This window comes from Lissotriton helveticus, chromosome 9, assembly GCF_964261635.1.
Source record: "Lissotriton helveticus chromosome 9, aLisHel1.1, whole genome shotgun sequence".
In the NCBI taxonomy this organism is placed as follows: domain Eukaryota; kingdom Metazoa; phylum Chordata; class Amphibia; order Caudata; family Salamandridae; genus Lissotriton; species Lissotriton helveticus.
The window spans coordinates 1009211722-1009224701 of NC_136070.1; the positions used below are offsets into that span (position 1 = coordinate 1009211722).

Sequence of the window (12980 nt, forward strand, 5' to 3'; positions counted from 1 at the left end):
CCAGGGAGCTTTAGGAATCATGCTAAATCCTGGAGGCATCGAGAAAGTGTTGCTAATGGAGATGAAAGAAGAGCAGGAGGAGGAAGCTTGGCGAAAAGAATACCCGAGGTGTTCTGCGGACAGATTGGTGAATTGACCAAGTTCAAACACGTCATCAGGCTGAAGGAAGGTGCACGGCCAGTCATTCACAAAGTCAGAAACATTCCTTTTCGCTGTAGAGAAGCGGTACAGGAGGAACTCGACCGATTAGAAAAAAGCAGGGTGATCCAGGCCATAGAGAGTGCGGAATGGTTGTCACCCTTGGTGGTCTCCCAAAAGCCTAACGGAAAGGTGAGGTTGTGTGTAGACCTCAGGGAACTGAATAAAAACATCCTCATCGACAAATTTCCGCTTCCCCGCATAAGTGAAATGCTGGCCAACACAAAAGGAGCCAGGTGGTTCTCAACGGTGGACCTGTCATCAGCCTATCATCAGGTCAAACTCCACCCCTCCTGCAGCCACCTTACCTCCTTCATAACACCGTTTGGGTGTTACAAGTTTGTTAGAATGCCCTTCGGCTTGGCCTCGGCGGCTGCTGTATTTCAGAACCTGATGCACAAACTCTTTCGCAAGATGGAAGGAGTCCAGTTTTTTCAAGACGACATCCTGGTGATGGGGAAGAGCAAGCGAGAACATAACGAAAAGCTACACGTGGTTTTACGCACGTTGCAAGAAAGTGGGCTCACCGCAGAATGGTCCAAGTGTAAATTCGGTGTGTCTTCAGTTACCTACCTGGGCCATGAAGTCAGCGAGAGGGGAATAGAACCAACATGGAGGCAATACAGAACGCTCCCTGCCCGGAGAAAAAGGAACATGTACGGTCATTCTTGGGTATGGCCGAATTCTATAGCAAGTTCATCCCCAATTTCGCCACCAAAACGCACTGTCTACGCCAACTGCTGAAGGAGAAGAACGGATTCAAATGGAGTAAGGAAGAACAGGAGGAGTTCGAAGCCTTGAAACAAGAGATGAGCAGAGCCATTCCACTGAAAGGGTTCAACGCGGCGGCAGAATCCATACTCACCACCGATGCAAGCAACAAGGGCCTAGGAGCAGTATTGATGCAGCGAGCCGACGATGGGGAACTATCCACGGTCTGTTTCGCGTCTAGGGCCCTGGCTCCCACTGAAGAACGATTCAGCGTCATCGAGAAGGAGATGCTAGCGGTGGTATGGGCGATGGAGCGCTTCAGGCAATACCTGTGGGGTGCCAAATTTCTGGTCCGCACCGACCATAAACCCCTGATAAAGGTCTTAACATCCAATTGCCACGCGCACGCGACACCAAGGATAGCCAAAATGACGCTACGACTCCTGGACTTCGTGTACGAGGTAGAATATATACCAGGCCCCCAGAACAAAGTAGCTGACTTTCTGAGTAGAGCGGCAGCCATGGAAGGGCCACACGAGCAGGAGGCACCCGGATGGGAAGGCTACGTGGTAGCGACGATACAGGACATGGAGAAGGTGATCAGTGCGCAAGAGTGGGCGGAGGCCTACATGCAAGATGAGGAGTTGGAGGTGATCAAAGGATATGTCATGCACGGCTGGCCCGAGAAAAGACACCTGAAAGAGACGATGAGAAGATATTGGGAGGTGAGAGACGAACTATCACTGGGAGAAGACCCCATGTATCTGCTCAGAGGAGACAAATTCATCCCTCCGCAGGGACTCATTGAACACCTGATGGCCCCTGTTACATGAGGGACACCAGGGGATCACGAAGACCAAAGCCCTAGCCAGACAGGCGTACTGATGGCCAGCCATCGACGCCCAAATGGAGAGATATGTGAGGCAGTGTGACTCGTGCTCCAAAGCGGACAAATCCCAGACCATCCTAAGACCACAGTTAGGAAAGTTCCCTGTGCCGGGAGGACCGTGGGAGATGGTGTCCATAGACATCTTAGGGCCCATCCTGAACAGGGAAGGAAAACAGAAATATGCCGTAGTCATGATTGATAGGTACTCCAAGTGGCCAGAGGTGGAAGTAACGGACGCGGTGGACACGGAGACGGTGATATCATTCTTGAACACAGTATTCACCAAGGAGGGCATCCCCAAGGTCATAACATGTGACAACGGTCCACAGTTTGTCTCCACCAAATGGGAGGCCTACACAGCCAGAAATGGGATAGAGGTCAAGCACACCCCCATATACCACCCTGCGGGAAATGGTCAGGTGGAACGTTTCAATAGAGTGATCATGGGGACAATCCAAGCGGCCATAAACGACGGGCTAGACTGGGAGGAGTTGCCCAAGTTGCTGTGGGCCTACCGCATCACACCAGGAAGCACGGGCTACAGCCCCTTTAAAATACTGAGAGGCAGAGAGCCGTTCACCAAAGACAATATTGCATGGAGACAGATGGTTGTACAGAGTAGATGGTCACCAGTAGTGGTAAGAAGGAATTTGGAAAGGGCGCAAGAGACATACACTGAACACTTCAACAAGAGACGGAACGTACAAGGAGTGTCACTAGAGAAAGGAGACTGGGTGAGAGTGAAGGTAGCCACCATGAGAAGGAAAGGAGAGAGCAAGTTCACACCGCCCCTGAAAGTCATAGAGCCCTACACCAGATCAGCATTACTTAGTGATGGGAAGATATGGTCGCAGGATAGAATGGCGATGTGTAGCAAAACCCTGCAGTGGAGGAAGGAAGCGGACGAAAGCAGAGGAAGGAATGTCGATACAATGGAAGAGGAATGTCGTGAAGAGAGTCAAGAGCAGGTTGAAGAAGGGACACAACAAGTGGAGGAGCAAATGGGAGAACGTGAAGGGGCAATGGCGAGAGTGGCACTGGATGGTTCGTAAGAAAGAAAGGAGGCGAAGAAGAGCGTTTGGAAGGAATAAGTAATGGAACTGAGACACAGAGAGAAAGCTTTGGGCTTGGCGCATCGGAGAGTGAACAGGTTGACGGAAGAGTGAGAACGAGAGCAGGGAGAATCATGAGAACGCCCAAGAGGTTCCTGAACTACGATAGGGACTATAAGTAAGATTGTTCTGTTTTGTATTGTTGCAAAAGCATAAAGGAGGGAGATATGTGGTATCGTTCTAGTTGTTCCGATCGTTACCGGAACAGGAAGTCCCTAGGCCGGAACCGGAAGGCGGCCATTTTGTGTGGCTCAGAGTGAGTCACTTGTTCCCGGCACTCCGGGGAGAATAAAGTAAGCTTGAAACTTAAGTAGTGTCCTCGCATCATTTAAGGTGGAACATCATCTTTACAGCAGTCAGGCAACAGAGAGCAACATAGAGTGTAGAGGAGAGATGTGCACAAGGAAGGCAGCTCGAAAACGATTCAACTCCAATGGAGTGCTTCACACAACAGAAAAAAATAGTGCTTGAAAAGCAAGCAGTGAAAGGAACAATGTCAGCTATTCAGGGACAGTAAACTGGGGATGCTCCATGGGCAGGACAAACACATGTTTGACAAGCTAGCACACTAAAGAGGAGCAGACAAAAAGCCAACTAATGGTAAGCAATGTCCTGGGGCCACTTGACAAGTATGCAGAGGGACAGGCATTATGTAGCTTAATAGCTGGTCCGTGTACATAGTGCCACCTTCAGTCAGTCCTGTTTTTTTTTTTTTTTAGCGAATAGCAGTTTACAGGCTGGGATTTTAGAACACATGCTAACAACTTTTAACATTAACGTATGACCCATAATCATTAATCTCGTAAATACAAAACCCTAGCTGACTGAGGTTCAGTCATTACATAAGCCGCGTGACAGGTTTGTGCAACCTGCTGCAGAGTGGCGTGTGAATATTTATTTTTGAATATGTGTCGGCTAGGAGGTAATATGAGAAAACAATTGGTATGGGAGGATAGCTTCTTTCAGCGGGCGCTTTGTACAGTGATATGTCTGAATATACTGGGGCGAGCGTATTTCTGTGCTTCTGACTTCTTTCCCTCCCACTTCCTCCCACAGCTGCAGGCATCATTTCGAAGCAGGGAAGTGAAAGCGCTGCGCACCCTCCATTCCGCCCAGAGAGCAGCAGCTACAGCACAGGAAGAAGGAACCACCCTGCAGGATGGTAAGTGTCTCTGCTTCAGATGAGGGAAGCCAGGCCCCCCTCTAGGAACCTCTTTAGTCTGAACAGGCGCATTTTGTGACCAAAAGAAGAAGGTTGTTTCCCCCAATCGAAACGCGGGCATTTTGCAACTTCCCATTGAAAGACGCCGTGGGGGGAAAATGGACGCGATAATAATGGCGAATGTAGGTTGCCAGAAGAGGGGACTTCGCGGAGCCCCATTGCCTAGGGACGGGCGAAGCTCCCGTGGCAGCCAGCTCGGAGGTGTGCAGTTCCGCTCTGTGTCCGCTGACTTTTGGGTCCGGCTGGTTAACCGGGAGAAAGTGTCACTGTCAAAAGAGCCCCCTCCCCCGGCTTCCAACTTGACCGTTGGTGCAGGGCTGACGCGTCCACTGGGAATGGTGGTAAACACCCCAACCCCCGTCTCACCCTTCCGCCCCCAACGGAGGTGTGGAGGATGCGGGAAAAGGGTGTGACGGCGCCTTTAACTGTACATTACACACCGGAAGTCTTCCATAGCAGCACTTGGTTTACGTTGTGTGTGGTTTGACATTTTGTTTTCTTTCCAAACGGAGCTCCCAATGTTCCTATGTCCATGCGTGAGGAATCGCCCAGTCCAATTTTTTTTTGCTTTGCCTTCTGGGGCTTGGAGTCCTTTTCTGTACCGACGCGTGGAACCTGGGAAACATTTCTATGACGTATTACCGCTCATACATAAAGTGGCCCCGGCCAGCGTCTCCGTAGAAGTGGGTGAGATGATTGGAACTACCGGATCACGTTACTTCCGGTACGAGAGTTCATTCCAAGGAATGCGACTCTTTTCAAAACCTCATGAATAAATTAGTGCTGACATGACGCGGCGCCAACCTCTGCTGCGTTTGGAGGAAATGGCCCTTGGCCCTCCACATACTGTAGATTCTGCATGGCAAATCTTAAACTCGTCTCCATCTTTTAATGAGGGTTGTGTTTTTTCTTAAGTCCTGCGTATGACATATCCTGTAAACAAACTCTTTGCTCTGAGGAGATGCAGAGTGTTTTAGGGCCTGAATTTCAAATATGCATTCCTTTTAAATACTTTTGGCCAGGTTGTGTACATTCCTGTCCCTGGAAGAGTTGGTGTCTAGAAGTACTGGATGATTAGTTTCCCTATGTGCAGTTATTGTATTTTTTCATGTACCTTTAGGTTTCCCCTAAGGCAGCGCATGTCCTGTCTGTTGCAAGACATATTGTTATTTTACAGTTTGCTTTCAGCCCTTGTATTGCTTACCATTGGTTGGCTTCATAGTCATTCTCATTTCCTGGTTTTTCATTCATTAGCCTGTGGGCTTTCCTGCCTTTGCTTTTATTTGTCCTGCCCTTGGATCATTGAAGCATTACTATGCTCCCCTCCCCCGCACCACTGTTCACTTTTTCAGGTTCTACTTTTTTCTTTTTATTTAACACTCTGACAGTGCATATGTTTTCTTACTGTCTCCCCACTCCACTCATAGTTCCTCTCTCTCGCCTATCAATCAATACATTTATAGAGCGCGCTACTCACCCGTGAGGGTCTCAAGGCGCCGGACGGGGAGGGTCGCTTACTGCTCGAATAGCCATGTCTTGAGGTGTCTCCTGAAGGTGAGATGGTCCTGGGTCAGTCGTAGGTGTGCCGGGAGGGAGTTCCATGTTTTGGCTGCCAGGGAGAACGATCTTCCTCCGGTGGTGGTTCTGCGGATTCGTGGGACAGTGGCGAGGGCGAGGTTGGTGGAGCGGAGCTGGCGGGTGGGGGTGTAGAACGAGAGGCGGCTGTTGAGGTATTCGGGGCCTTTGTCGTGGAGCGCTTTGTGCGTTTGGGTGAGGAGCCTGAACGTGATCCTCTTGTTGACGGGGAGCCAGTGCAGGTTTCTCAGGTGGGCGGATATGTGGCTGTGGCGGGGATGTCGAGGATGAGTCGTGCGGAGGCGTTCTGTATGCGCTGTAGTCGTTTCTGAAGTTTGGCTGTGGTTCCTGCGTATAGGGCGTTTTCATAGTCCAGTCGGCTGGTAACGAGGGCTTGGGTGACGGTCTTTCTGGTTTCGGTGGGGATCCACCGGAAGATTTTTCGGAGCATGCGCAGGGTGTTGAAGCAAGATGATGAGATGGCGTTGACTTGCTTGGTCATCGTGAGGGAGGAGTCCAGGATGTATCCTAGGTTGCGTGCGTGGTCCGTGGGTGTTGGTGCGGAGCCCAGTGCTATGGGCCACCAGGTGTCGTCCCAGGCCGATGGGGATTGTCCGAGGATAAGGACCTCCGTCTTGTCTGAGTTCAGTTTCAGGCGACTGAGCTTCATCCATTCTGCGACGTCTTTCATTCCTTCCTGGAGGTTGGTTCTGGCTGTGGCTGGGTCTTTGGTGAGGGAGAGTATCAGTTGGGTGTCGTTGGCGTAGGAGATGATGTTGATGTGTTTGCGTGCGATGGCGGCGAGGGGGCTCATGTAGATATTGAAGAGGGTTGGGCTGAGCGAGGAGCCTTGGGGTACGCCGCAGATGATCTCGGTGGCTTCTGAGCGGAAGGGAGGGAGGCGGACTCTCTGGGTTCTGTCGGAGAGGAATGAGGTAATCCAGTCTAGGGCCTTTCCTTGGATCCTGGTGTGGAAGAGGCGGGTTATTAGGGTGCGATGGCTGACGGTGTCGAAGGCTGCCGAGAGGTCTAGGAGGATGAGAGCAGTTGTTTCTCCTTTGTCCATCAGGGTCCTGATGTCGTCTGTGGCTGCGATAAGGGCGGGCTCGGTGCTGTGGTTGGCTCGAAATCCGGACTGGATGGGCCGAGCAAGTTGTTTGCCTCGAGGAACGCAGTCAGCTGTTTGTTGACGGTCTTCTCGATGACTTTAGCCGGGAAGGGAAGAAGAGAGATGGGGCGGAAGTTCTTGGGGTCCGCTGTAGGTTTCTTTAGGAGGGCGTTGATTTCTGCATGCTTCCAGCTCTCAGGGAAGGTGACTGACGTGAAGGATTTGTTTATGACGTTCCGGAGATGGGGTGCGATGATGGTGTTGGCTTTGTTTAAGATATGGTGGGGGCATGGGTCAGAGGGGGAGCCGGAGTGGATGGAGTTCATGACGTTGGTGGTGTCTTCGGTGCTGGTGGGGATCCAGGCGCTGAGGGTGTTTTGGTGGGGGTTGTTGGTTCGGTGACTGGAGGCGGAGTCTGGGGTCCGAAGCTGTTGTGTATATCTACGATCTTCCGGTGGAAGAACGTTTTGAGGGAGTTGCAGAGGTCTTGCGACGGTGGGATGTCGTTGTTGCTGGCGCTGGGGTTGGAAAGGTCTTTGACGATGTTGAAGAGTTCCTTGCTGTTGTGGGTGTTGTTGTCCAGCCGCTCTTTGAACGATGTCTTTTTGGTGGTGCGGATCAGCTGGCGGCGTTCTTGAGGGCTGTCATGTTTTCTGTTGTCCGTTCTTGGCGCCAGGTTTTTCAAGGGTGCAGCAGGATTTCTTTGAGTCTTTGAGGGCATCTGTGAACCACGGGGTTTTCCTGTTTCCAGTCTTGCCAGGGTGGTTCTTCAGTGGAGCGAGGTCGTCTGTGCATTTGGTGATCCACTGTGCGAGGTTGTGGGCAGCGACGTTGATGTCGGCGGTGTCGGTTGGCGGGTTCTGGTTCAGTGATGCGAGGAGCTGGTCTGTGGTGATTTTGGTCCAGCATCTGTGGGGGATTTGATGCGTGCGGTGGTGCGATGTAGTCTTTTTGAAGGTGAAGTGGATGCATCTGTGGTCGGTCCAGTGTAGTCCGGTGGAGTGGCTGAAGGAGACGTGGTTGCTGGCGGAGAAAATGGGGTCAAGCGTGTGGCCAGCGAGGTGGGTGGGGGTGTTCACCAGTTGTGTGAGTCCGAGGTTGGCAAGGTTGTCGAGCAGGGTGGTGGTGGTGGTGTTGTCTTGTTTTTCTCCAGGTGGAAGTTCAGGTCCCCTAGGAGGATGTATTCTGGTGAGGCTAGGGCGTGCTGAGTGACTAAGTCGGGGATGGTTTCGCTGAATTGTGTGCGTGGACCCGGGGGTCTGTAGATGAGCGTTCCTCTGAGGGTGGTCTTGGGGTCGGTGTGAATCTGGAAGTGTAGGTGTTCGGCGGCAGGGAGCGTGTCTTCGGCGTTGGTCGTGATGTTGATGGTGTTTTTGTAGATGATGGCGATTCCTCCTCCGGTTTGGTTGATGCGGTCCTTCCGGGTGATCTTGTAGCCGTTCGGTATGGCTATGGCGATGTCGGGGGCCGAGGAAGAGTTCATCCAGGTTTCCGTGAGGAAGGCGACGTCTGGTGCTGTTGTGTCGAGGAGGTCCCAGAGTTCGATGGCGTGCTTGTGGACAGAGCGGGTGTTGAGGAGGATGCACTTGAGGTGGTTGTTGTTGATGTTAGGTCCGGTCGGTGGTCTGCAGGTTCGGAGGCAGGTGAATTTGCAAGCTTGACAGGTGAAGGGTCCGTGTGTTGGCTTCGGGGTGGCTTGGTAGCAGGCGGGTGGTCGTCCGAAGTTGAGTGCGTTGAGGGCGGCGGTGTCGTATCTCAGTCGAGGTCCTTTGCTCCGTCCAGGGCTTCTGGCGTTGGGGGGCGGTCCAGGCGCGGACGGGTGCAGACGGTCTTGCGGCGGCACGCCCGCTGCGCTCGTCCGCTGCGCGGCCTTTATATGAGGGGCTGTGGGAGGGAGGAGCAGCTGGGAGCGGGTGGTGAATGGGAACAGCGGGGGGTGGGGCCGCAGGGGCACAGCGGTGGAAAAATGGCACAGAGGGAGGCTGGGGGAGAAAGGACACAGAAGCAAAAAACGGGGGAAGGGGGCTCAAGGACACAGAAAGCAAAAACGAAGGGAAGGGGGCTCAAGGGCACAGAAAGCAACAAGCACTGGCGTTGCAAATAGGTCTCGCAGTAGGAAAGTTGGAGCTATTACAATTGCAAATAACAATGCCTTTTATTTTTGTTTTCATTTTAAAAACATAAAGGGCTTTGTCATTTACAAAACCAATAGCTCCAACTTTCCTACTGCGAGAATTGTGCACTGCACAGTGTGGGTGAAAGTGGCACTGCGTGGGTGTGAGTGGCTTTGAGTGAGTGGCGTTGCGTGGGTGAGTTGCGTGGGTGAGTGGCGTTGCATGTGTGAGTGGCGTTGCGTGGGTGAGTGGCGTTGCGTGGGTGAGTGGCGTTGCGTGTGTGAGTGGCGTTGCATGTGTGAGTGGCGTTGCATGTGTGAGTGGCGTTGCATGTGTGAGTGGCGTTGCATGTGTGAGTGGGGTTGCGTGGATGAGTGGGGTTGCGTGGATGAGTGGGGTTGCGTGTGTGAGTGGCGTTGCGTGTGTGAGTGGCGTTGCGTGAGTGAGTTGCGTTGCGTGTGTGAGTGGTGTTGCTTTGAGTGAGTGGCGTTGCGTGGGTGAGTGGCGTTGCATGGGTGAGTGGCGTTGCATGTGTGAGTGTTGCGTGGGTGAGTGGCGTTGCGTGGGTGAGTGGCGTTGCGTGGGTGAGTGGCGTTGCGTGGATGAGTGGCGTTGCGTGGATGAGTGGCGTTGCATGGGTGAGTGTGGCGTTGCGTGGGTGAGTGTGGCGTTGCGTGGGTGAGTGTGGCATTGTGTGGGTGAGTGTGGCATTGCGTGGGTGATAGTGGGCTTGCGTGGGTGTGAGTGGCGTTGCGTGTCTGAAAGTGGCACTGCGTGGGTGTGAGTGGCTCTGAGTGAGTGAGTGGCGTTGCGTGGGTGAGTGGCGTTGCGTGGGTGAGTGGCGTTGCGTGGGTGAGTGGCGTTGCATGTGTGAGTGGCGTTGCGTGGGTGAGTGGCGTTGCGTGGATGAGTGGCGTTGCGTGGATGAGTGGCGTTGCGTGGATGAGTGGCGTTGCGTGGATGAGTGGCGTTGCGTGAGTGAGTTCGTTGCGTGTGTGAGTGGCGTTGCTTCGGTGAATGGCGTTGCGTGGGTGAGTGGTGTTGCGCGTGTGTGGTGTTGCGTGTGTGTGCATCAGCTAAGCCAACCAAACGTAAATATTCTGCGTGTAGTGGAGCGCGAAGGGCAGCACGAAGAGCAGCACGAGTCTCTAATGTAAAATAAATACGCTGTGAGTAGTGAAGCGTGAAGGAGACCTCGAGCCTTCAAACTGAAAGGGAAAAGGCGCGAGGATCAAAAAGCGACGAATATCTCATGCTGGAAACACATTATATGAAATGCTACTGCTGCTAATTAAATATAAATAAAAAGTGTTTAGGGAGTCACGGCTGCCGAGAGTAACAAGGCAGTGCTGGGAGGGGGGCTGCGCACCAACTGAAGTGCTCTGGTTGCACGGCCTGCGGCCGTGTGAAGTGATAAGACTTTGAAGTATGTCACGGCGCCTGAGGGGAGAGCAGAGAGAAGAGAAGGCGACATGCTGTGACGGAGGTGTGAGAGGTCTGGCAGGGAACAGATGGCCTGGCCGTGAAGCAGGGGGCGGGGCAGCGCTGGGGAAGCCTGTGGGAGGGTGATTGATGCATTTGATGTGGAGAGGGAGGAGAGCCTTTTGCGAGCCTTGTGCTGGAGAAATGCTGCCTGGTGCACCTTTTGTTAAGTAGAGTCTAAAAAAGCATTTTAAATGCACTAAAGATTTATCAAGTCCCACTCTTAAAAAACATCTTTTTGTTGTGTATAAAATAGAAGACAAAAGATCCAGCACTATTTAATTTAAAAATGAGATCTGACTAGCAATACAGTGGGCATAGATTTCTTCATCAAACTCTAAGTAGATATTATGTTTATTTTCCTGTCCTAACATTTAATTGATAAAAAAGGGCTCTATTAGATGAGGTAGTTGTCAGAATTATTATGGCGTCAACAAAACCTTTCGGTATGGTTTTTAATGTGTTTCATGATCTCTAAATATTTCACTAATGCGATATTGTTACATTGTTGTTGGTAGTAAGGTATTGTTACGTTCCTCACTCGTGTTCATGCTAGTATACATTTCTGAGCCACTAAAGAAAATAATTTTCTCAGTGATGCATTCGAAATTTGGACTTCTTCGTTTTTATTAGTTCATTGGTTTGCTGTCCGTTTTTAGTTATGTAAGGCTTCGTTTTGCCCGTGCTGTTGCATTAAATGCTCACAAAACCTTCAATTATTTTCAGTTAGCGCCATTGTGATATTTCTAGGTCTTTCAGGGGACTGCAGTCTTTGGGGAGGCGTGAAGCCTTTGCTGCCGTGAAAGATATTTTATTTTTCAGCCCCTTGTGCTGGAGAAATGCTGCCGATGCGCTTGTCTGGCAGGGAACAGGTGGCCTGGCCGTGAAGCAGGGGGCGGGGCAGCGCTGGGGAAGCCTGTGGGAGGGTGATTGACATAGAAAGTCATGTATAGTGACAGAGAGAGCGAGACACGGACAGTAAGACAGGGACAGGCATAGATAGGTATGCAAGCATAGACAGGGATAGACAGAGACAGAGCGAGACAAGGGCAGCGAGACAGGCTATACAGATAAGCGAACAGAGACAGTGAGAGGTGGACATATAGACAGAGACAAAGCAACAGAGACAGTGAAAGACAGACAGACGCTGAGGAGGAACATGGCAAGAGACAGATAAACATACAACGTCATAGAAAGCACGAGACTGAGGTGGAAGCGTTTTAATAAAATAGGTGAGGTGATGGGAAAAGGCAAAAGGAGGAGTGCTGCTACGGGCTGGGGAGGGGGAGGAGAAATGAAAGGAAAGGCTGTGTTTGCGGGGAGAGAGAGGGGAGGTGCTGGTGTGGGAGGAGTGCTGCTACGGCAAGGCTGTGTTTGCGGGGAGAGAGAGGGGAGGTGCTGGTGTGGGAGGGGGGAGGTGCTGGTGTGGGAGGAGTGCTGCTACGGCAAGGCTGTGTTTGCGGGGAGAGAGAGGGGAGATGCTGGTGTGGGAGGGGGGAGTTGCTGGTGTGGGAGGAGTGCTGCTAGGGGAGGAGAAGCCCTGGCCGTGAATGCTCGTGCATGTTTGCTCACGTGATTCACGTGAACTGCAAGAAAACCGCGGCTGAAAGCCCTTTGGTTTGACGAGGATTTTGCCGACTTGAATTCTCGCTCCGCTCGATGCGCTTGCGCACATCGATAGGTCTCGAGACCTAAAAACTAAGGGAAGGGGGCACAGGGCACAGAAGCAAAAACGAGGGAAGGGGGGTTCAAGGGCACAGAAAGCAAAAACGAAGGGAAGGGGGCACAGGGCACAGAAGCAAAAACGAGGGAAGGGGGTTCAAGGGCACAGAAAGCAAAAACGAAGGGAAGGGGGCACAGTGCACAGAAGCAAAACGAGGGAAGGGGGCTCAAGGACACAGCAGTACAGGGGAAAAAGCGAGATGCAGTTGGCAAGGGCTCACGCAGCAACAGGCAGCGGGAGCAGGCTACAGCGTCACCGGAGGTCCGTGTGGCGGCTGGGGGGGCGACCTACCTGTGGACAGGTCAAGGGCCTATGTGTCTTCTCCACTCCAGCTTCATGTTACTGTTTCTCCAATTTTGATCTCTCCACCGGTGCCCCGGTGTCCAGCTTCATGTTACTGTTTCTCCAATTTTGATATCACCACCTGTGCCCCCGTGTTACTTATGCCCCTCCTCCCATTTGTTGCTTCCACAGACACCCTGTGTTGCGTCTGCCCCTCATCCCCGTATTGTCTGCCCCCAACTACTACACCCCCTTATTGCGTTCCCCCCCACCAGCCTAAAAAAAAAACCACTGACAGTAACTCGGGTGCTTTATTTAGTGCCAATGCGTTTCGATGGTCGTCGTCACCGCACACAATGCAAGCACACTATCCCCTTTCAAAAACATGATTCATGACAAACCTAGAAACAAGACTTTGAGAGGTTGGGGGCGATTGTATAGGAAATATAAAACTCACAGCAGTATATTGCAAAATCCAATTTGACGACAATGCATTTGCATTTACTATAATTCCACATAATTTGGTGTTACTTATTACTTTTCATTATGTATCTTGAGAACATA

General features: G+C 51.9%; 1 protein-coding gene across 1 annotated transcript in view; it reads left to right on the forward strand.

Moving 5' to 3' along the window:
- The first annotated feature begins 3948 nt into the window (after nucleotides 1–3948).
- Nucleotides 3949–12980, forward strand: part of GMFG (glia maturation factor gamma) — a 58865-nt gene continuing 49833 nt past the window's right edge. Inside the window, exon 1 of the mRNA XM_078661332.1 lies at nucleotides 3949–4072. Coding sequence (XP_078517458.1) covers nucleotides 4070–4072 — 3 coding nt within the window. The 5' untranslated portion in view covers nucleotides 3949–4069. The remainder of the gene's footprint in view (nucleotides 4073–12980) is intronic.